Source organism: Alosa sapidissima, chromosome 2, assembly GCF_018492685.1.
Source record: "Alosa sapidissima isolate fAloSap1 chromosome 2, fAloSap1.pri, whole genome shotgun sequence".
NCBI lineage: Eukaryota > Metazoa > Chordata > Actinopteri > Clupeiformes > Clupeidae > Alosa > Alosa sapidissima.
In genome coordinates, this window is record NC_055958.1 from 18,189,589 (window position 1) to 18,212,029 (window position 22,441).

Below are 22,441 nucleotides of genomic sequence, written 5' to 3' on the forward strand. Positions count from 1 at the left end.
CCCAGTGTTTTCTCTCTCTAACGTCATGTCACTGTGGTTCACATCTCTGCTCCAGATGTTCTTTTGCTCTAGCCAAATAGCAGGGACTGTTTTTCATGATGCAGATTCTTCTTGTTTTTCACCCTAGTGAGTGATATCTACAATCTCATAACTAAAAATGATGCTGTTCCACAAAAGCAAATGTCTTATTTCTTAAATAGTGTAATGACTAGCTACAGACAAAAAAAAAATGTAATATCTCAAATATAGTGTAATAAACTAACAATGAGTTAAAAATGCCATTCATGTTCATCTTCTCCAATAGTTCTTATTCCTTATCTATGATAAAAGATTTTTGCTTAAACTTGGCTATACAATTACATAATGTATCAGAAGCATTACAGTGTGGCCCTACATGGCTATTTCTTGGGCTTAAGGGTGGACATAGGGGTGACGTAATCACATCCAAGGCACAGAGGGAACCCCAGCTGGATGTGTCTCTGGTCCACAGCTGTCACAAAGCTGTTCCGGTGCTCAGGACTACGTGGCATTTCTCAGGTGCTCATTCAAATTTCTCATCAGCATTCTCTGGCTCTGGGCAAACAGGGTTTCTAAACCCTAATCGTCCCTCCGCTCCCTCACAGGCCGTTCTCCTGCTTCGTCTTCAGTGTTATGCTTTCTCAAATGTGCCGCCCTTGGATTGCCCTAGGGGTAAATGCACGCATACAAACATAATATTTCAAAGAGATCTGTGTGTAATGCATAGACACTCTAAGCTGGTATATCAGAGCTAGTCAGATTTGCCTGGGGCTGCTTCAGTACAGAGGCATGGCACTGATAAACAGCATCAATAAGGTCTGCCAGTCTGCCACAGACTGCAAACTTGGACACACTCAACATGGCACACTGATGTCCTCTCAGACAAGAACACACAGTCACACTTGACCAAAAGCATTTAATTATGGAATTATGGAACAATGTGCAAAAAAAGTCAAGTCAAGTTAAACACAATTTATATTTTAATTTAAGTATCCTGGTAGGTTTTGTAACATAATGTTGAGAATACAGATTACAAAATAAGTACGTTAGGTAGATTTGAGCGTCTTTCTTTCTCACTCTGTCGACTGAGGAATTTACACTGTTGACCTGGTCCTTTACCCTCAAACCTGGGAGTGCCTCACCTCCCGGCCTCCACCTCTCTTACCCCTCTACTCTCCTTCCCTCCGTCATAAACCCCATCTGTGTTTGGACTTGGTCCCCCTGCAGCCACCAGGCACGTCAGCTTGCTCAGCTGTGTGCTTGGTTTTCGTCTGGTGTGGTCTGTTGTCTTCTCCTCATTGAGGACTGCTGCCCAAGACGCAATTAGAGAGGTCAGTGCCACCTCTTTAAGATGAAAGCACCAGGTCCTCTGGGTCAGGACAGCCCCCCCCTCCCCAAACATAAATTAACGTTACAGACATGAGTTCAGTGAATTATGACACAATCATTATTATTGTAAAATAAAACACATTAGAACAGAAGGGAAAAGAACAAGGTTCAGGGGGGAAACATCCCAAACTGGAGTTTGGCAGATACAGTTTGTTTTGTTTTGTTTGCTTGGATGTCTCTGTGGTATGTGTGTTGTCCGAGCCCTTTGTGACAGTGGTGATTATGGCCATTTCACTGTGGTGGCTTCAACACTAACAGTGGGAGGGGTCGGGTGAGAATGTTTTTGAAAGTCCCATGCAGTTTCCCGTCACTGGAGTCCCAACAGTTCCAGTGCTGGAGTCCATGAGTGATGAGACTTCTGGGGGAGAAGGGTGGAGATGGGAGAGAGTTTGCTGTTGTTGCATGTCCATGATGCGAGTGTAAGCATGGGTGTGTGTGTGTGTGAGAGTGTGTGAGAGAGAGTTTTTGTAGTGAAAGGGGTGCAATTGTGCATGTCTGAAGGCAACAGCCTGCGTTTGTGTGTACATTTTGGTGACAGCTGCTCTCCACACTGTCCAGGCACAGGGGAAGTGGTGGAATGTAAACAACGTCAGACTTTTAACTGAAACTCGTTCCTTCGCTCCCCCCTCTTTTCCTCTCCTCCATTTCTTCCATGGGCAGGAAGGAGGTCAGAAGGTGGCGTGACAAACTCTTTCCTCTCATCTTTTGGTTCACAGACACACAATAGCCATACTCCAACAGGCCACATCCACCTACGACAGAGAGACAACCATTGTTGAAATGGTATGTACCGATAATTTCTTCTGCATCGTCACCTAAAAAATGTGGTTCCACCCTGAATTCTTCTGAACATGAATATATTCAGAACATTAGTGAGCTCACATTACAATGGTAATTGCTTTTGGCAGTAGTAATTACATAACAGCAAGTGAAATTATATACAGTCAGAAAGTACATTGGTGAGTACAGTAAGTTTCTCAACTGGACTGCTGCAGTGCATTATTAGCTGCATTTCCTGCTTGTGTAGTGAGACCATTACAGATGATTCAGAATGCAGCGGCACATCTGGTCTTTAGTCAGCCAAAGACGACACATGTAACTCCTTGCTTAGTTACTCTTCATTAGCTTCCTACAGCAGCTAGAATTAAATTCTTATTGAATCTGCACTTTGCTATCTAATTCCATGATCCAGCTCTACGTTCCTCCCACCCGCTGCACTCCTCTGATGAGCGTCTGCTATGTCGCCCTTCCATCAACACTAAGAGGTCAAAGTCAAGACATTCTTCAGTGGTTCCATGTTGGTGGAATGACTGACCTAATGTTTTTCGTTCTGGTGATCGTTTTGGGACTTCAAAAGGCATCTTAGTCTAAACCTTTTGCTTGTTTCTAACTTATTCATTTCCTTAGTCACAGTTTGTATTTGGTCTATTAATAATTTTTTTTTTTTTTTTTTTTTATTTACGCCATATGACGACTATAAAGTGTTAACTTTTATGTTAATGTAATGTTTATTAATGTCACTGCAAATTACTTTAGACAAAAGCATCTGCTACAAACCATAAACATAAACAAAGACACATTTCTGGTTGAAGTTTAGATGACGATGACGGAATTCCTTAAAAAAAACTCTAAGCCTTGTTTGAAAAAATCTAATACAACAAGCAGTGTGAGTCAAGACTGGAATTGTGCTTTGTAAGAGCCTAAGCCCTTAGAACAAAACATGTTATTGTAGTCAATGATATGAGCCCAACCCACATGCCAACACAGCTCAGGTAGTTACCTCACAGCGGGGTCTCTCTCTTATACAGCATAGCACTCGTCGGTCCCTCAAACTGCAGTTTAATGGCCTGCTTCCGACTGAGATGTGGGTCAGTTGTCGTCATGGTGACCATGGCATCGCCAGGTAAGGCACTGGGTGAGATTGCTGAGTTAAAGCTAAAGTCCTGGGAGAACATGTCTTTGTGGGGCGCCTCCCACGCGTCCCTCTGGTGTGGCGGTGGGTACCCCAGTGGAGGACTGTCCCTGCTCTTCACCGGTCTGGTGGCGCCGTCCTGCCCCGGGGTCACCCCGAGAGACGCCATAACCGAGTTCCACTTCCCGCCGCTGACAAAGTGCGGCGTGTCCTTGGCCAGATCCTCCCCGATCAGTGTCTGCATTTTGGGCTTGGCCGAGAAGTCGCCACCCAGCGACTCCAGGAGCCCCTTCAGAGGCTGGCTGGAGTCCAGGAGCAGCCCGGTGGGGCAGCACTGCGGCCCGTTGGCGGTGACCGGGGCGGCCTTGCAGCCGGTTTTGATCTGGCTCCTCTTGGCGCTGCCGTGGACGCTGGCGGCGGCCGAGCCCGAGCCGTGCGGCAGCGTGGACGGCCGGCTGCGGCAGCGCGGCAGCGAGTGCTGCTGGATCTGCTGCGTGAAGCTCAGGCTGTCGGCCGGCACCGTCTGCACGGTGGCCAGCGAGTGGCAGGTGGACGAGGACGTCTGCGAGCTCTGCGTGGAGTGGAAGCGCTCGGTGGTGGAGGCCGGCGAGCAGGACGCCGACGGCGAGGACGCTGGGTAGGAGTGTGCGGCGACGCCCCGGCCGTCTCCAGTGCTCCCGGAGCTGGCCGAGGACTTCACCGTGGACGTCTGGGACAGCACAGGGTTGCCACTTGGAACAGGGGGCAAAAGACCAGGGTAGGGCTTAGCCCCGTAGCTTTCCAGCAGACGGACAATGTCAAAGTGACCTCTCTTCCCTGCTACTTTTACTGGACTGCGTCCGTAGGAATCCACATGGTCTGGGTCGGCGCCCTTTTGCAGCAGCATGGCTACGACCTCAGTGTGTCCCTCTTGTGCCGCTATGGACAGGGCTGTGGCTCCCTGCTGGCGACAGGCCAGGTCCAGGATGACCCCCCTGGCCTCCACTAGCACCCGTCCAGCGCTGACGTGGCCCCTCCACCCGATGGAGTGGAGAGGCGTCCGACCCTCGGCGTCCCGAGCGTTGGCATCAGCCCCGCGCCCCAGCAGCAGGGTCATGGCGGCCGCGTTGCCCTGCCAGGCGGCCACGTGGAGCGCCGTGCGGCCCTCCGAGTCGCGCGACTCCAGCGGCACGCCGCCTTTGTCCATGAGCAGGCTGGCCATGTTCAGGTGTCCCTCGAGGACCAGGAGGTAGAGCAGGGGCCTCCCCTCGGCGTCCCGGACATCCGTGTCGGCCCCGCGCCGCATCAGGAGCTCGGCCACCTCTCCGTGGCCCTGCAGGGTGGCCGCGCTGAGGGCCGAGTGTCCGTCGTAGCCCCTCTGGTCGATGGGGGAGCGCCGGTCCAGCAGGAGCCGGACTGTGCTGCAGTGGCCCTCCTGCGCAGCCAGGACGAGGGGCGTTCGGCCCTCCACGTCCAACTCGCCAACGCGGGCCATGCTGCCTCGCTCCGTGAGGGCAGCACACACGGCGCGATGGCCCTCGCAGGCGGCGGCGTGCAGCGGCGTCCAGCCAAGGTCGTCCTTGTGGTTCTCGTCCAGGCCGCGGTCCAGCAGGGCCCGGACCACCTCCAGGTTGCCGTGGGCAGCCGCCAGACACAGGGCCGTGCGGCCTTCGCCATCGATGGCGTCCACTGCCGCCCCCCAGAACAGCACGCGGTTCACTGCTCCGGCGTGGCCCATGGATGCAGCGGCCAGCAGCGGCGTCACAGCAGCTACGGCGGTCGGCTGTGAGCCGGCCGTCTCGTCCACGTCCGCCCCGGCCTCCAGCAGGAGCTCCAGCGCCTCCTCGTGGCCCTCGTAGGCGGCCAGCAGCAGCGGGGTCATCCCGTCGCGGTCCCTGTGCGCTGGGTTGGCGGCTCGGTCCAGCAGGAGGCTCACCACCTCCCCGTAACCCCGGCCTCCGCTGCCCGGGGCACACAGCGCGGCCACCGACAGCGCCGTCCTCCCGTCGCCGTCCGCCAGGTTCACGTCGGCGCCCGCGTCCAGGAGGATCTCCACGGCGTCGCGGTGGCCCATGAACGCGGCGGCGGTGAGCGGGGTGCGCCCCTCGCGGTCAGCCCTGTCCACCTGCGCCCCGTGGTGCAGCAGGGTGAGCAGGATCTCCTCATGGCCACCCCAGGCCGCCGCTCGCAGGGCGGTGCGTCCCTCTGCATCGCAGCCGTCCACCTCTGCACCGGCCTCCAGAAGGAGCCTGACCGCCTCCACATGTCCCCCCCAGGCGGCGGACCGGAGAGCCGTCCAGCCCTCGGTGTCCGAGTGTTCCAGCATGTTCCGCGCTGCCGCCGCCTCCAGGCCGTGCTGCTCGTGCGCCCAGTCCAGCAAAACCTGCAGGACACCCACGTGCCCCTGCCGGGCAGCCAGGGTCAGCGGCGTCTGGCCCTGGTGGTCACTTAAGAGCGGGTCTGCCCCACGGCACAGCAGGAGAGCCACTACATTGGATGAGCCTGCGTGGGCTGCCGTCGCCAGCAGAGTGCGCCCGTCAGAAGGGTCAGTCCGGTTCACGCTGACCCCAGTGTCCAGCAGCGCCCGAACGGAGTCCTCTCTCTGGAGAGCCCTCCGCACGATCCCGCTCCCACTGCTGGCACAGTGCACCCCAACGCTGGGCCCGTTGTCTGGCGAACAGGTCGGGGGGTAGACCCCGCTCTTCATCAGAAGCTGCAGGACGTCCTGTTGGATCACGACTGGCGTTCGAGACGCAGAGGAAGGAGGGCCAAGTGAGTCTCCTCCAGCATGCCCATCACAGCTGTCCTCCATGCCACTGCCCAGGGATGGCACCCCAGTCCACACCATCCAGAGTGCCAACAGAGCAGTGTCGTTGGCGTGGACCCCACAGCTGACCAGGTGGTAGCCCAATAGACAGGTCTCCTCAGTGGATAAACTCTTGGCTTGGACAGACAGGGCCATGGCCAACATGAGATGGCCCTCCTGCACGCTGCACAGGTACTTCTGCGTGCAGTACTTGACGTCGGTCAGCCATTCGGCGAAGCTGCTGTGGAACAAGAGCTTGCTCCCGCCTGGACCGTCGATGAGTAGCGAGGACAGGGCACTCAACTGGGTCTGGAAGTCCTCCAGGCGGAGGCTGGTGTTCTGAGTCCAGACCACAGCGTACAGCTGCACGGGGGTCAGCGGTCTCGGGGAGGCCAGCAGAGCGTTGAGGAGCGGCCGGACCAGCGCAAATAGCCTCCGGGGAAAGAGGCGTTGGCAGAGCCACAGGTAGAGGCCGTTGAGGGTCCCTGGAATGTCCCGGATCTCGCGCAGGCCCACCAGGCCGGCCCCCACGCCGTCCAGCACGCGCTGCAGAAAGAGGAAGCAGCCGCCGCTCTTGATGTGCAGCAGGTTGAGCATGTCGGCCGTGTCAGGGGTCAGCTGGCGGCGCAGCGACCCCTCCTGGTCGAGGCGCCGCAGGATGTAGTGCTGGACGTCACGCACAGTAGGCGGCTTCCGCAGGTCATCAAGGCATAATCTTCGGAAACCTTTAGGGGGAAGAGGAGGGGAGAAGAGGGAAGTTTGAGACAATGATTTATAACTGGAGGAAAAAGGAATTGAGGAAAAAAACTGGGGAGCTTCATCACCGATTGAGTTGATCTAAGGACACATTTGTGATGTTTTTCTCTAACAGGTTTAAATGCAAAACTGACTAAGGATTTTACATGACTCAATTCTTATGTTCTGATTATGTAAGTCTTTTTTTCCCTTCTAGCACTCACTACCCATCATATCCCTCAGTCAGAAAAAGATGGAAATGCGAAGTGTGAATTTTCCTGCCTTAGATCCAGCATGTTCTTGAGACAACCCCATGGTTTGTCGGTATAAGTTAGTGGAAGGTTCAAATGAAAAAGAGGATCCAGCGAGTCTTCTGAAGTAAGTCACCCACAATGTGGTAATGAGTGCGTAGGATTCTCATTCTCCAACAACAACAACAACAAAAAAAACACAATACAGATGAGCTAATTTAGGTCCAGTGTAGGCAGCAAGACAGTGGTTTACACACTGGGGGGATGTGCTGTTCTGACAATGAGGAACAGGAGAAGAAAGCACAAAGGCTATATGGGGGGACACAGGCAACAGTAATCACTTCCCAAGTTTGCTTGCCAACATGGTCCACAAACATCCCAGTCTTCCTGAGTCTCTACAAAAGCTTGACTACCTCTGGCCAATTAGGTTTGATGATGGTAACCTCACATTCCTGTGAGTCTAACATCAAAGGGCATTTAATATTTGCACTGCTTCCAATTAAGGAAGCAGTGTGCATTGCAACAGTCTGCCCCCTGGAAACGAAGCTACCAGGATGTTCTAGTATATATATATGCAAGGCACAGTGTTTCTTTTGTAGCTTTTTCTGGTTCCGTGTTTTAAATTCTTTACTTGTGAGGCACAGGAGACCTTCAGTGGGGTGCACTGAATGTTGCTTAAACCTACAAAACCTATAAAACACCCTCGAAAATGAAATGGAAATGACCTCTTTTTTCATTTGACGAAAACTTTTAAGGTGAGTGTGAGCATCAAAACTTTGAAAACTGATGATCTTATTTACTCCAGGCAAAGGTCTGCTCCACTTTCCATTTCTGGGATTCCACCCCTATGCCATTATTTCAATACACACCCTCATACATCACCTCACCTGTGTGTGTGTGTGTGTGTGTGTGTGTGTGTGTGTGTGTGTGTGTGTGTGTGTGTGTGTGTGTGTGTGTGTGTGTGTGTGTGTGTGTGTGTGTGTGTGTGTGTGTGTGTGTGTGTGTGTGAGAGAGAGAGAGAGAGAGAGAGTGTGTGTGTGTGTGTAAAAGAGAGAGAGACAATGTGTATGTCTAAGTGTGAGAAACTGCGTGCCTATGGTTTATGAGTGTATAGGCTACTGTCTGTGTGTGTGTGTGTGTGTGTGTGTGTGTGTGCGCGCGCATGTGTGTGCGTGTGAGAGTGAGTGAGAGAGAAAATGTGTATGTCTAAGTGTGAGGGACTGCGTGCATATAGTTTATGAGTGTATAGGCTACTGTGTGTATGTTAGTTAGAGTGTGTGTGTGTGTGTGTGTGTGTGTGTGTGTGTGTGTGTGTCTTCCTGCGTGGCTGTGTGTTGGGACTGTACCTGAGAACATCTTGCAGATGCTCTTGTTCTGGCGCCGTGCTGAGCACACCAACAGGAGCCAGCTGGGCAGCAGGTGCAGGTGCCGGGAGAGCAGCTCTGCGATGGAGCCACTCTGGCCCGCCGTGGGGGCGGCCGCCACCCCCTCTCTGAGCCTGGCCCCATAGCCAGAGTCCAGCGAGTCCACCAACACATACACACTCTGGACCGGCTGGGGGAGTTCTGCCAAGGGCTCCAGGACTGCCCTACAGAAATAAAAAGAGTGAAAAGGGAGGGAGGGAGGGGGAGAGAGAGAGAGAGAGAGAGAGAGAGAGAGAGAGAGAGAGAGAGAGAGAGAGAGAGAGAGAGAGAGAGAGAGAGAGAGGGTGAGAGTGTTAACAACTGCATGGATATAAGTATGGGATAAGAGCGGCAGGGATGCTGTGCACTATCATCATCTTGACATCTCTATATCTTACAACATAATGGATAATGACTCTCTGGCAGTGTCTCATGTGCTTACAAAGTCTTTATGGGAGATAAGGAGCGATAAACTGAAAGGCAAGCTCACAAATGTGCCCGACCTAGATGTGACTCCAACCAGAACAAAGAACTGACAACCAAGAACAAACAATAAAAAAACGTGTTGTGCTTAACAACACAACCTGCACCTACAGTATGGCCATGAAATGGAATGGAACCAGATTTTGTTTTGGCTGCAACCTTCCCTCCAGCCTGTTAGCCACCTGCTGCTCTTCCTCATCCTTCTTTCCACTCCTCCACATGTTCTCTCCCTCGCTCCCTCTATCCCTTGCTCCCTCTCTCCCTCCCCTCAGGGGGAAGCATGCTGTGGTGTGATGCCGTGAGTCAGACCTAAAGAAGCTGTGGGATTTCCTGTTCATCCTCAGGCCGAACACACTGCAACAGGATAGGACGGCCAGGGGAGTGTTCCAGCACGCGTGCCCTCTCGCTTATCAACCTCATTTCCATCGAGCTGTGAAAGGTGTGGACGCTTGAGACGACTGGTTTAACTGCCGTCTTATCAGCGCACTGGCACACAATTGTATTTGGTATTTCATATCATCGCAATGGCTGCATGACTTCAGTAGCTAATGAGTGTCCCTTGTCGGATTTTTTTTTTTTGGCATTCCCACATTTTAAAATTCCTTGGCAGCCTTCTACCACCACAAATATCCCAACAGACACCAAAAGCTTTTCTCCACCCAGACGGTTCATTTGTATGAAATGTGTGTTTCAGTCCTTCAGTGGATTAGCCTCCTCAGTTTTGCTATATGATTGCCTTTGGCAGATGATACGGTGTTTGGTTGGTGTTCTCTAAAAATGAAAATTAGAAAGAAAAAATAAAGATGATTCAAATGAGACAAAAAGACCTAAAGCAGAATCGGAATCGCAAACAGATTTTTCACAGCTCTCTAACTGAATAAGACTGTTTATGTTTTCCAATTACACAAACTGAAGCAACACTATTCCAGGGAAGAGAAACATCAATCACAAACATACATCTCACCTCTCGTCTTCTCTCAACATGAGGTTTGATAAGAGAACACACCCTCTCTGTACACATTCCAGCAAAAGCAATTGACTTCCTGTCTTGTCCTGGACACCTGGCCCAACGCACATGCCTCATGACTCTCACATGAGAGGGGGCAGTATACGGTATGTGGAGCTTTACAAAGACACCCACTGGGTCACAACTGACCAAAATAATGGAGAACGCATGACAGAGAAGAAGCTCCCAGAAAACTATAATTGAGTAGTGGTCAAGAGGATGTTTAAAGAGACTGACCCTGGGCACTCTGACCAGCCGAGAGGGAAGATGACATGGTCTGACTGAAGCAGACCCGTGATTAAGTTCTGGGTTTGAGGGCTGAGTCCTGTAGACAACACAGTCCATCACCTTTGGCGGTGACAAACAAGCTGATTTACATTGACAGTTAAATATCACACTGACAGTTCAAACAGCTGACCAGTAGGTTGGAGCCACTTCTCTATTCAAAATCATAGGTGTGTGTGTGTGTGTGTGTGTGTGTGTGTGTGTGTGTGTGTGTGTGTTACACAAGCCTTAGACAGACTGTGAATCCATCTGAGGTAGGTGGCTGGCTGACTGCCTTGGTCAAATCAGTGGTTTGTCTGTGCTAATGACGGGCTAAACAAAACACTACCCCTGTCCGTAAACAAGCACACATCTGAGAGAACAGCTGCTGATAACCCACATCTTCATCGGAGTCAAACAGTTTCCCTTACGTTCACACACTCCAGTTACACACACACACACACACACACACACACACACAGTTTCTCTCAGATGTTTGTCAGTCTCTGAAGGAAGTGTGGAATGTGCACTATACTTCACCCCATGTACAGAGCAAATACAGGAGGCCTAGTGCAAATGTCCAGCCATGCCAACAAAAATCTGAAGAAAATGCAGAACTTAAAACACTAAGGAAAAGTGGACAGATAGTGTGTGTGTGTGTGTGTGTGTGTGTCACCAACACACACGTCATCGTGAGGGGGCTGGACACACACACATGTGAGACCGGAGACCTCACGGACTGCTACGACTCTCCTGACTCCGAGGACACTTTTTTCTGTTGTTTTTCCCTCCCTTGCTCTTTTTCTCTGACTAGCGGTTGTAAATAGCATTCTTTCATTCATTCAGACTAGCGGCCTATTGTGCAAGCCCTGAATGGCATGTATTATTGGGTCAGAGGGGGGATACATAAAAATAAAAGCCAGGGTAAACAGAACAATAGTGCCTTTCCTGCCACTTCCATAGATAGAGGGAGATATTCAGACAGTTTCCCTGTGACAGGGAGGACAAGCTGAGCATATTCAACTTGAATACACACATCTAAATTGACCCAGTAGTAAAGAGGATTAAAATACTTAAAATAGTGGCCAGACTGCCACTGCCAAATATGCTGTGAAGATTAACATATGAAATCATTGATCATACTGTTGCCTACATGCAGTGCTGGCATACTTAGGATAAACCGGATTTGAAACTGAATCAGGAATTCTGTATGAGTAAAAGCTTTGGCTACAATTGAAATGTTCAGATCATGCATGGAATATTGGTTATAGAGGCTCCACAGAGAGCTACAGTATTGCAGATACAGATAAGACACAAGACTGTTTAAAGCATGCCCCATATCTGAGCTTTAGGTACACATTAGGAGGAGAGGAGTATCAAATGAACATGAGCAGACCTTCTGAATGTGTCGTCTGGATCCCGCTGGCAGTGTAAAGGTTCCAGCGTGGGAGCAATGTCAGGGCTGCCCAGCAGGTAGCCGTACGCAGGGGGCAGGAGCGGACTGGTCCTCATCTGCTCCACCAGGCTCAGGACGAACCTCCAAACGGCCACGCTGCCCTCGTCCTCCCGCTGGCAGAAGTGCCACACCAGACAGCGTGGGGCCAGCGCCGAGGCGCGGCCAGCGTCCGACTGTGGCCAGATCGTCTCTGTGCAGAGCGCCGTCTTGCCAGCCCCAGGGCCCCCCGTGATCAGCACGCCCGCCGCTGGCCGGCCCTCGCCGCCGCCGCCGTCTCCCCGAGCGTCCAGGCATCGCCGCAGCTTCTCCAGGGCCCATTCCCGGCAGTGGAAGTGCCGGCCCCTGAGAGGGCTTGGGCTGGGGCCCCTCATCGGGCCCTCAGAGCTGGGACGGGAGTCACTGTGTGGGCCCCAGCGCCCATGCTCTACTCTGCCACTAAAGCTTCCTATTTAATGAGGAGTCCTCTTTTTTTCGTGCTTCAAAATACTCCAGCATTCATGAGATTAAAAAGACAGCTCTGCCCCAATTATTTCAAATTCAAATGTTAAATATTTAGACAACATCAGACCATGTCCTCGTGTGACTCTCCATGCTGATGCTGATTTTGTAGTCCTCCAAATGGACTACTATCGCGGGAAAGAAAAACTCCTCGTTCTTTCTGTCCCCTGAGTCGGATCAGAAGTCCTCGTCCTGGGATGACTGTCGAGCCTCTGATCCTCTCCAGCTGCTCCCCTGTGACTGGAAGAGAGAAGATGAATACTCTTACTATAGTGTGTGTGTGTGTGTGTGTGTGTGTGTGTGTGTGTGTGTGTGTGTGTGTACACATAACAGAGCATGCAGCGAGTTCAAGTCGGTCAGATATCTACAGAACACATTCACAATCTCTCGGCAGGTGGCTCGCCTTGCCACAAACCAGCTTTCCACTTTGACACATTCACAGTCTCACACACAGACACATACAAAAAAAAATCTCAGGATCAGAGAAGCCAGGAGATAGACATCTGTGTTGAGTTTCTTTGACAGATAGGGAGAGGGAGCAAGCAAGAGAGAGAGAGAGGAGAGAGAGAGGAGAGAGAGGGAGAGGGAGAAAACTCAAACATACTGATGCCTTTGTTTTCCTGCTGCCCTCCTCAGTTGCACGCTCCCTTCTGTCTTTTCTCTTCTGTTGCCCTTTGCTAAATATGGCTCATGCCTGTCTACTAGTTCTCCCTCTCTGACTACCGGTACTTTTCCGCCTTGGTCTCCAAACAAGTCATCTCATTTGCTTGGCAGATAAAAAAACTCCTCCTCTTTTCACCTCTCTTTCTCTTTCTCTCTCCCTCTCTCTGCTCACCGGTTGGACTTGTCCTCCTATTTCTCCTCTTCTGCTTCCTGGCATGTCAGGACATGTCGCTAAGGAGGAGTACACAGATGAAAAAGGAAGAGAGTGTGAGTGTGTGTGTGTGTGAGAGAGAGAGAGAGAGAGAGAGAGAGAGAGAGAGAGAGAACAGCAGACACTTGAAGAAAGAGGATAGGGTCTGCTTAGAGTCAAAGTTCACCCACAGAAACATGCCATAATTCAGCTGTCTCACAGCTAGTTTGGGGTGAATGCTGAAGGGAAGGGGGGGTGGGGGTTGGAGTTGCATTTCCTCATCTCTGATCTAAATATGGCTCACATGGTTGCTCTTTATCAGGAGCAACACAGCTGTGTCTCATCTACTTTACCAACCTCCTCCTTGTACTGTTCAGGAAAAGATATGACAGGATATGACAGATGTTAAACAAGTTGGGACAATAAGAGTTGAACTGGGTAAAAACTTCTGTTAGTCTCCAGTGAATTTACCCTGTCAATCCTAACTCATTAAGACTGCATGCATGTCTGAATGAAAATATTAGAGTAGCTCACATAACTAACAACTGGTTCCTACAGGCTACCTACAATGTCAGACTATTTTTCTATTTCAGCATTGTAGATTAGCCTACAACAAATGTTACAATTTCAAACATCCACGTGGCTGGGCAATGCATCTGATTACCGTAGCCTACAATTACCTCAACAGTCATATCCCCCCCTTGTCCTTAGTGCGAACCCGCCCTTTGAATCTAAATGTTTTCAGCTTTCTGTCAACCGCACTGCATTATTCCATACGTCTGAGCGTGGAATTCCATAAGGCCTATGTTCAGTTGACTTAATATGGTCTCGATGAAGGCAAAATAATTATTGTGCCATCATTTGCGGAAATATTGAGCCCTGTCGCACACAGTGACCAAACTCCTTGTCCTTTCCTCGCGGGTTGGTCCGCTCAGGGGTACAACTAGCAACAATGAAAGCAAATGAAACTTGTACTTCTTCCCCAGGTTGCTACAGGTGCCGCATCATTAGCTCCCTGCAACCACGATGCCACTACCTGATCGTAACGCCGAGCCTTCAGCTAAAACAATGTTCGTTACAAGAATTATTACCCACATTCCGAAACCCAAATTAGGCATAGCCAAGGCTACCGTAGCTGATTAACATTGATTAAAAAATAATTGAGCTCACAAACCTTGGTTGCGTTAGACAGGCGGCACCGGGTAGAGAATAAAGCTGCCCGTTTTCATCATCGACAATCTCAATATCTCGGTCAAATACTGTTCCCAAACGATTTAAACCTTGACAGTTGAAAGAGCCCTTCCACACTATATGTTCCACCTACGCGCCTGGCATGTAACATTATTTCACAGCACAGATTACTTCAAGTGAGCATCACAAGAAAGATCCTCAAGCCATTTGCCACAGTTGCTGGCTCTCCGTACTTTTGCTTTCTGCCAGTATGAATCCCATTCATATTACATCATGCGTTAGTGATATGCACACACACAACACCTCCTATTGGAGATAGGTCGCAATGCATTCTACTAAGTTTGTCCCACAGAAAAAGCTGTTAAATATCGCTAGGCAATCGGCAAGTCTAGTGGGAATTGTTACGGTGAGTGTTAAACCATTTAACACAAACAGGAGAAATATAACATGTCTTTAGAGTTGTCAAGACAATTCACAGATGGTCGCAAATTGGGCATACACTCGCTTAAACATTTACTTTTGGAAGACGACATAGCGGTACTTGGCATGCTTTGAATAGCGAGTGCAAATTCTGTGTTGAGAAAATGCATTGCCTACTTTTTCTTTCAATTATGCAGCATACATGACTATATTATCGAGACCAAATGTGACACACGTTTTTTTTTTTTTTTTTTGGTGGGGGGGGGGTGCAGGATTGATGGATTACTGCACTGGCCTACCGGATCAGGGGGCCCTAAAGCCCAAGCCTTTGCAGGGAATCATTGCCTCAATATCAACAAATCAGGATGTAGGCTATGAATCTGATTGAATTTAGTATTGGCCATCCCCAAAATGCACCAGAATACAGGAAATCACATCAAACAAATTAAAAATTTTCTGGGGGAAAATTTTCCCATGTACACGAAATTGTTCAACAATGGTTTGATTATGTCATTTGAGGAAATCCTGTCCCAACAGCCAGTTGTTGACAGAACAGGATTCAGAGGTCCCATGTTTAATGTACGGCGAGTCATCAAAAGAGGGATCTCCAGCTTCCTTCTTTCCGCCACCTGCATTGACACTGTAAACTTCACATGGACTCGTTGACCTATAGGGTCACTTTGAAGGAAGCAGATAAATGCAGAGACTCTGTAATAGTTGTGATGAGATGTGATTACCGAGACTTGTTGGATAGTGTTAAAGGGACACCAGGCAACATTTCGTGTTAATTACTCATCTTTGTAAGTCGGTATAACAGCATGTTACCATGGTAGGCCTCTGTCACACTCACTGACCTGAAAGGCGCACATCCTGTTGAAGGCAAGGGGAGCGTCAGAGTGAAATCTGTAATTAAATCTGTTAGGTGTGAATAAATTAGGTCATGATATGTTGGAGATTTGCATGCACTCACTGTCTGTGCCTCTCCCCCACACACATGTCCCTCTCAATATCTTTCTCCTTTACTTCCCACACAGTAAGTGTCAGTATCCCAGAGCATGTACTGCATGATGTCTGTGTGCTTGATGTGATGTATAAGTGTAGTAATGGATGTGTTCTTGCGGTGGATGTGGGAGTTATTAAAATGAATGGTGAAGTTGCTCTCAAATTCTTTGATCTTTGTGAGACTTCTACAGCAGCAGTCATGGATAAGGTGTAGCTGTCTGTCAAACTGGCCTTGCCCGCCTGTATCCCAGCTCATTTTCATCTCACTGAGATATTAGCCTGGTAGTCTCGTTTTACTAGTCTGACTCAATTCTTTTCATTTTCTGAAATGAAAGAGTCTGGGTACTCTTCATAAATGTTTATAACCCCTAGCATCATAGGTTAATGGGTGTAACTTTTCGTTAACTTTGAAATCACAGGTCCAGCCTAACCAATCACATTGATTCCTAACGTTACTTGCTCACCTAACCTTTATAAACTGATAATAAACAGCATCAGCAGGCAAGGAACGATGTATTTACATTTTTATTGAATAAATGTACATTCTTCCAACCGCAATTTTTTTTAAGTTTGCAGGTGTTGCTTCTATCGTTTACCACTGGCACTTTCACTTTCACTCACGTCATCCCCTCTTGTTGCTGATTGGCCCGCCATTATGCTGGTACCAGCAAAGGATCTAAACCACAAACTGAGAGCAACAAACAAAACGAGTAGTCTAGGTTACATTCAGAATTCCTTTAAAAAGATTTAAAAAGTTTAAAATGGTTATCTTCAGATGATGAAGGGCCTTTGACTACTTTGTTTTATATTTCATGGTAATAAATATTAGCCTATTTCATATAATGTATTTTTATTTTTCTTTCTTCAATATATTTAAAAAGAATATATATATATATATATATATATATATATATATATATATATATATATATATATATATATATATATATATAAATGTTATACTTATTTCTTTCTTTCATTTGGTATTTCATATTTCCATAGTCTGTTCACTTTGAGATGACGGTCACACTCCATATATGTCTATGTCATTGTTCATTGTGAGGCTTACACACTTCATGGGCTTCAACTGGACCTAAATTACTTCTGTAGTCTTGTTTAACAATGACTTCCAGCGTCACCCTCTACGTGTCGGTGGAAACCACGTAGTGGCCCCAGGAAATGTTCAGTGATCCCCCTCAACACTAGGAAAAAACACTAGAGTATTTTATCCATTAGCCCATGGTCCACCTACCGAGATCACAAACGTGATATACCCCAAATCAGAAAAAATTGGGACGTTGTGTAAAATGCAAATAAAAACAGAATGTAATAATCTGCAAATCTTGTAAACTCGTAGTTACCAAAACGACACAGACAACATATCAAATATTGAAAATGATAAATGTGACTATTTCTTGGCAAATATAGGCCTATGTTAATTTTGAATCTGATGCCAGATTCAAAAAAAGTTGGGATGGCGTTAACAAAATGCTGGAAAAGTTGTGCAATGATAAAGACAACAAAAGGAGGAATGTTTACAACTAATTGACTCATCTGGGCTAAAGAGGAAAGAGCCTATCGAAGCATCCAACCTTTCTAACTTCTTTTGGTCCTCAATTTGAAACCCAACATCCATGACAGTGTGGAGGTGCATTATAGTGCCTACAGCATGGGCATCTAGCACATCTGGCAAGGCACAATTAATTCGGAATGATGTATATACAGATTTTGAGCAACATACTGCCATCCAGGCAATGTTTTTTTTCCAAAGAAGACCTTGAATATTTCAGGAAAACAACGTCAAAGTGAATTCTGCACATACATGTACCGGTATTTAAACAGTATTTTTCCATAGAGGAAGATTCCAGGTGCTAAAATGGCCTGTCTGCAGTCCAGCCCTGTCAAATTAGGTGCATCATGGAATAAAAACATGATTAAGAATACCTCATACTGTTGTGCAACTGGAATCCTATATCGGGCTGGAATGGGACAATATTTAATTCTCAAAACTCTAGCAACTGGTCTTCTCAGTTCCTAAACGTTTACAGAGTTTTGTTAAATGAAGAGGTGAAGAAGCATAGTAAACCCTGCTGCTTCTCTGCCCTAACTTTTTTTTAAACATGTTGCTGACATGACATTCAAAATGATCATATATTTTCCATGAAATAGTCAAAATTTAAATGTTCAACATCTGATATGTTGTCTATGTTCTTTTTGCTGCTATATGGGTTTACAAGAGTCGTATATTAGCACATTCTGTTTTTATTTGCATTTTACACAACGTCCCAACTTTTGCTGATTTGGGGTTGTAGTTTACCCACTCTTTTTTACACCCCTTGAGACATAATAAGCCAGCAAGCATTTTGTGTATAGAAGAAATATATATATATAAAACTCCTTAAAACTCATCTTTACAAGCAAGCCTTCCTTAGTTTTGTTTAAGTAATATACTTCATTTTGTGTTAAGTTTATTAAGTTTTATTTCAGTGTTAAGTTTTATTTCAGTATGTTTTATTTCAGTGTCAAGATTTATTTCAGTAAGTTTTATTTCAGTGTCAAGTTTTATTTCAGTATCCTAAGTTTTATTTCAGTGTCAAGTTTTATTTCAGTAAGTTTTATTTCAGTGTAAGTTTATTTTCCTTTTTCAAATTTATGTTAAGTTCTAATTTAATTAGTATATATTATTTGATTGTTATATTATTATGTCTTATTTGCATTTTCATTTATGTTGATATTGTACAGCACTTTATAACTTTGTTTTGAAAAGTGCTATATAAATAAAGATTATTATTATTATTATTATTATATATATTAGGGCTGTCAAAATAACTGATAAATTTTGATTAATTAATTCGAGAAAAAAGAACTGATTAAAAGAATAGCACAGATTAATCATTCCGTATGACCTTTGACCCTTGACCCCGAGCCATTCTAGTCAGTAACAGTAACCATTAGACTGTAAAATGAAGGAGAGAAGAAAATGTGCTGCCTAGATCATTGATTGGAACATTTACTTTAAAAAAACAGCCTGATGGTGTTGATTAAAATAAAGTCCTCTGCAATGCCTGCATATCACCGGAGTTTGTCAACTCTAAAGTCGCACATCAATGCAAAGAAATAGTGTTGACATTGAGGGGAGTGTTAATTTATTTTCATTGTGTCCCCTAGGTTATATATGTGAAAAAAACTTCTTCCCGAAGCACTTTTGAATTTATTTCCTCAGCATAGGTCATATCATAGATTATTATGGCCATTATTTGAACAGTGAAAATAATAATAAAAGAGTCACTAATACTGATTATTCAATGATTCATTTGAATTTAAATATTTTAAATACTTTAACAGCAATTATTATATGTGTGATTAATTTAGATGAATTAATCACAGAGTATGTAATTAATTCGATTACATGTTTTAATCGATTGACAGCCCTAATATATATATATATATATATATATATATATATATATATATATATATATATATATATATATATATATATGCAGGCAACATACCAATATATATGCAGGCAACATACCAATATAATACACACATGCAAGTGAAATTGTCCTTTGTAAAGCAAACAATTTCCTAGTAGAAACAAGGGTTTACGTAGGTATCAAACAATGTATAAAACACCTGGCAATATTAGGGAAAAGACCATATTCATCATACTTATAGATACAGTACAGTATAAGAGCAAAACCCTCTAAATATGTCTGACCACTTTTCTTTTAAATTTTTTTATCAGGCTCCTATAGGTTTTTGCTTACAAATTGAGATTTCAGACCAGGAAGAGAGTTGTATTTATAGCGGGTTTTGAATATGTAAATAGTAAATTCTGGAATGGTCAAATGGAAATGTCCTAGTTGAATGACCTAATGTTATTTAAAAGAGTGACTCAGATGCAGTGAAGCAATTATGGATTACCCTCATTGTTGCAATTCAGTAGGCTACTATCCTTGCCAGCCAGCTGTGACCTCACATGTTGACTGAGCAAAATGCTGTGTATCAACTGCAGGAATAGTCAACTGCAGGAATAGTCCTACATGTGTATGTGTATACTGTGTATCAACTGCAGGAATAGTCATACATGTGTATCAGTGGCGGCCGGTGGTTAAAAAAGTAACGGAGGAAGGAATGTCCGCTTGATTGGTGTTAGTGGCAAATGTGAGGTTGTGATGGTGTTGGTGGCATATGTGAACAATAGAGTAGGCTATGTAGGCCGACTACCCAGACACATTTATGGCAGCAGTATGTACTATGTAGCATTTTAACTGGCAATGTTGTGCAATAAATGCTGTTCTGACATTCTCAGGGGGGTCTGACCTAAGGAGCTAGGCTAGCATGCAGAAGCCAGAAAAGTTGTGGGTTCAATTCTTGGCTTCCACCATTGTGGATTTGAGCAAGGCACTTAACCCCAAATTCCTCCAGGGACAATGGACTTTGTAATATAATTTAAATATATGTCACTTTGGATAATAGTGCTAAATTAATAAATGTAAATAAATGTAAATTTAGGTCTGGGAAGTCAGGGAAGATATGTAGGTCTAGTTATGAAATACTGTTTTCCAGATGTGCAAAATTATGGAAAGTCTGGAGGTTTTGCTCAATGTAATACATTGGCAGAAAAGTCTAAAACCATGTAACTATTTACCATTAGTTTAAATATACCTTAAATGTGGTTATTTGTAACATGCTATTGTTTTTAAAGCCAAATCGCTATAATATAAATACAGGTTGTACTGTAATAGCTAAGTGGGAATTTATGAAAGCATACTCGAAAGGCAAATGTTATTGAAGACGTCATTAAAGGAATGCATCATGGTCTGAATCATTCATTAACAATGTTACCATCCAAAGATACAGTTAGAACGGTGAAAACAAGAACATTAAAGGAGAATTCCGGTGTGATATTGACCTAAAGTGTATTGAAACATGATACCGAGTGTGAACGTATGTCTCATAGCCCATCTCGGCTTGTCCCCTGCACTCCAAAATCTGGCGCTAGTTAGTCGATGCTACCAACAGCTTTTTCAATAGTGGTGCTTCGGCATCATGCTAGCCATGCAAATAAATCACTGTTTTACACCCATTTACGAGGCTCAATGTATCTCCACACTTCATTGGTAGACTTCCGAGGGCCCTGACATTTAAAACGAGACATTGAGAACTTTGAAAAAGCACTGGTAGTTTACTTACAAGACGATTTATACAGACAGTATCTTCACGAAATAATTCAGTGGAAATGCATGGATTCCAGTTGCTGCTACTGGAAGAAACTGGAATCCATGCATTTCCACTGAATTATTTTTGGAATCTGATCCCTTATCATACCTGTTCATTCTTACTCGTTGCTCGACTTATCGTGACTAAATTCAAGATGGCTGCAAACGCTAAACTTCGTGAAGATACTCTGTGTGCTGGTAACTGTCCAGAAAACCGAACAATTTGTTTTGTTTGGTGTCAATATTTAATTGGATTGCGTGGATGCTTTGCAACAGCATTTCCTGTAGGTCAGGAACAACGGGATGATTCACCATGATTTCAGATCCACAGAATAAACAAAGACTAGAAGACAGCACAGAGCACTGTTATTGTTTTGTTTTTAAGATGACCTTCTAGTTGTGGGTCAGTGGCACTAAAAATGTATGTTAGAACACGGAGGACAAGCAATGGTTAGATGATTACATTGACAACCTGCACTTTGTCCTCCATTATGTCTGAAAAGTTTTAGATGGGGACACACTTTGTGAAACCTTTGAATAAATATCTACACCACATGTAGATAAATAAACAAACAAATACCCCTTTAAGGATCCTCATTTTAACCTGAAATATCATGAAATTCTATGGAATTTGGAAATGGGATTCCATATTATCTAAAATAAGATTGCATGCATACCACTGAGTTGGATTGATTTATGGCATGTTTCAGCTTTATATGCTGAAAGTTTGTTTTCCTTGACCTCTTTCTCTTTGATTTATGATTCACATTGGACAATGACCCCATGTTTTTTTTTTTTTTTATATTATCTGCCATCCAACTACAATGGTATTCTATCATACAATTCTGTGCTATGCTATGCCATTTCATAATAAAATGCACTGTATCTAAGGTATGTGCTGAATGAATTCCAATTTTCATCAGAAAATACCACAGGACATATTAATCAAAGTAGTTGCATGAATGTGTGAACTATTCCTGTCTCTTTTCTTTCCATGTTTCTCTTCTTGAACATCCATTCATGTTTTGTGTAATATGTCCAAATTCTGAAAACTCTCCATTCAGAAGTATTACTAACATAAATGACAATCAGTCTATTAATAATGAGTTGCCATCATACTGTATTTAATATACAATTGTAATCATACTGCATTGAATATGCTCCTTTGTGTATATTTTGTAGTCACAGATATTTACTATATTTATATTAAACCTGGTCTGAGTGTCAAAAATATTTGAGTTCTTTTTATGGCCTTCTTGCATGGTGTGGTTGATGTGGAAGTGGGGGTCGTTGTGGGGGTTAACTAACCCATGTATCTTTGTATGTGCTTACTGTGTATATTTACACATGTGTGCGCAGAGGGGAGGTGGCAAGATGACATAGGTTGTGTGTGTGTGTGTGTGTGTGTGTGTGTGTGTGTGTGTGTGTGTGTGTGTGTGTGTGTGTGTGTGTGTGTGTCAGTGTGTGTATACTCCCCACCACTTCCCCCTCTCCTGGTGGTGTGGGTATAAAAGTTTGTCCGCTGGCACATTGGGCACCTTGTCTAG

At 45.6% G+C, this 22,441-nt stretch overlaps 1 protein-coding gene across 3 annotated transcripts; it reads right to left on the bottom strand.

Moving 5' to 3' along the window:
* Window positions 1-975: 975 nt before the first annotated feature.
* ankrd50l (ankyrin repeat domain 50-like) lies at window positions 976-14,485 on the bottom strand. Of its 3 annotated transcripts, none has more exons than XM_042081585.1 (5): window positions 14,228-14,485; window positions 11,643-12,440; window positions 8,437-8,678; window positions 3,188-6,829; window positions 976-2,159 (listed from the first exon to the last, which is right to left on the bottom strand). In XM_042081585.1, the coding sequence occupies exons 2-4, from the start codon at window positions 12,071-12,073 to the stop codon at window positions 3,189-3,191; spliced, it is 4,314 nt and encodes a 1,437-aa protein (XP_041937519.1). In that variant the 5' UTR covers window positions 12,074-12,440; window positions 14,228-14,485; the 3' UTR covers window positions 976-2,159; window position 3,188. The 3 variants fall into 3 exon arrangements, with proteins under 3 accessions (XP_041937519.1, XP_041937536.1, XP_041937528.1); XM_042081602.1 differs by lacking the exon at window positions 14,228-14,485 and adding an exon at window positions 13,734-13,988; XM_042081594.1 differs by lacking the exon at window positions 14,228-14,485 and adding an exon at window positions 12,805-12,989.
* Window positions 14,486-22,441: the final 7,956 nt, after the last annotated feature.

Bases quoted from the DNA above. Each gene is read 5' to 3' on its own strand.
- ankrd50l (XM_042081585.1), bottom strand. From the start codon at position 12,073: ATGAGGGGCCCCAGCCCAAGCCCTCTCAGGGGCCGGCACTTCCACTGC. The intron at 8,679-11,642 runs GTCTGCTCATGT...TTATTTCTGTAG, and splicing joins CCAGACGACACATTCAGAAG to GGCAGTCCTGGAGCCCTTGG. The intron at 6,830-8,436 runs GTACAGTCCCAA...TTCCCCCTAAAG, and splicing joins CATCTGCAAGATGTTCTCAG to GTTTCCGAAGATTATGCCTT.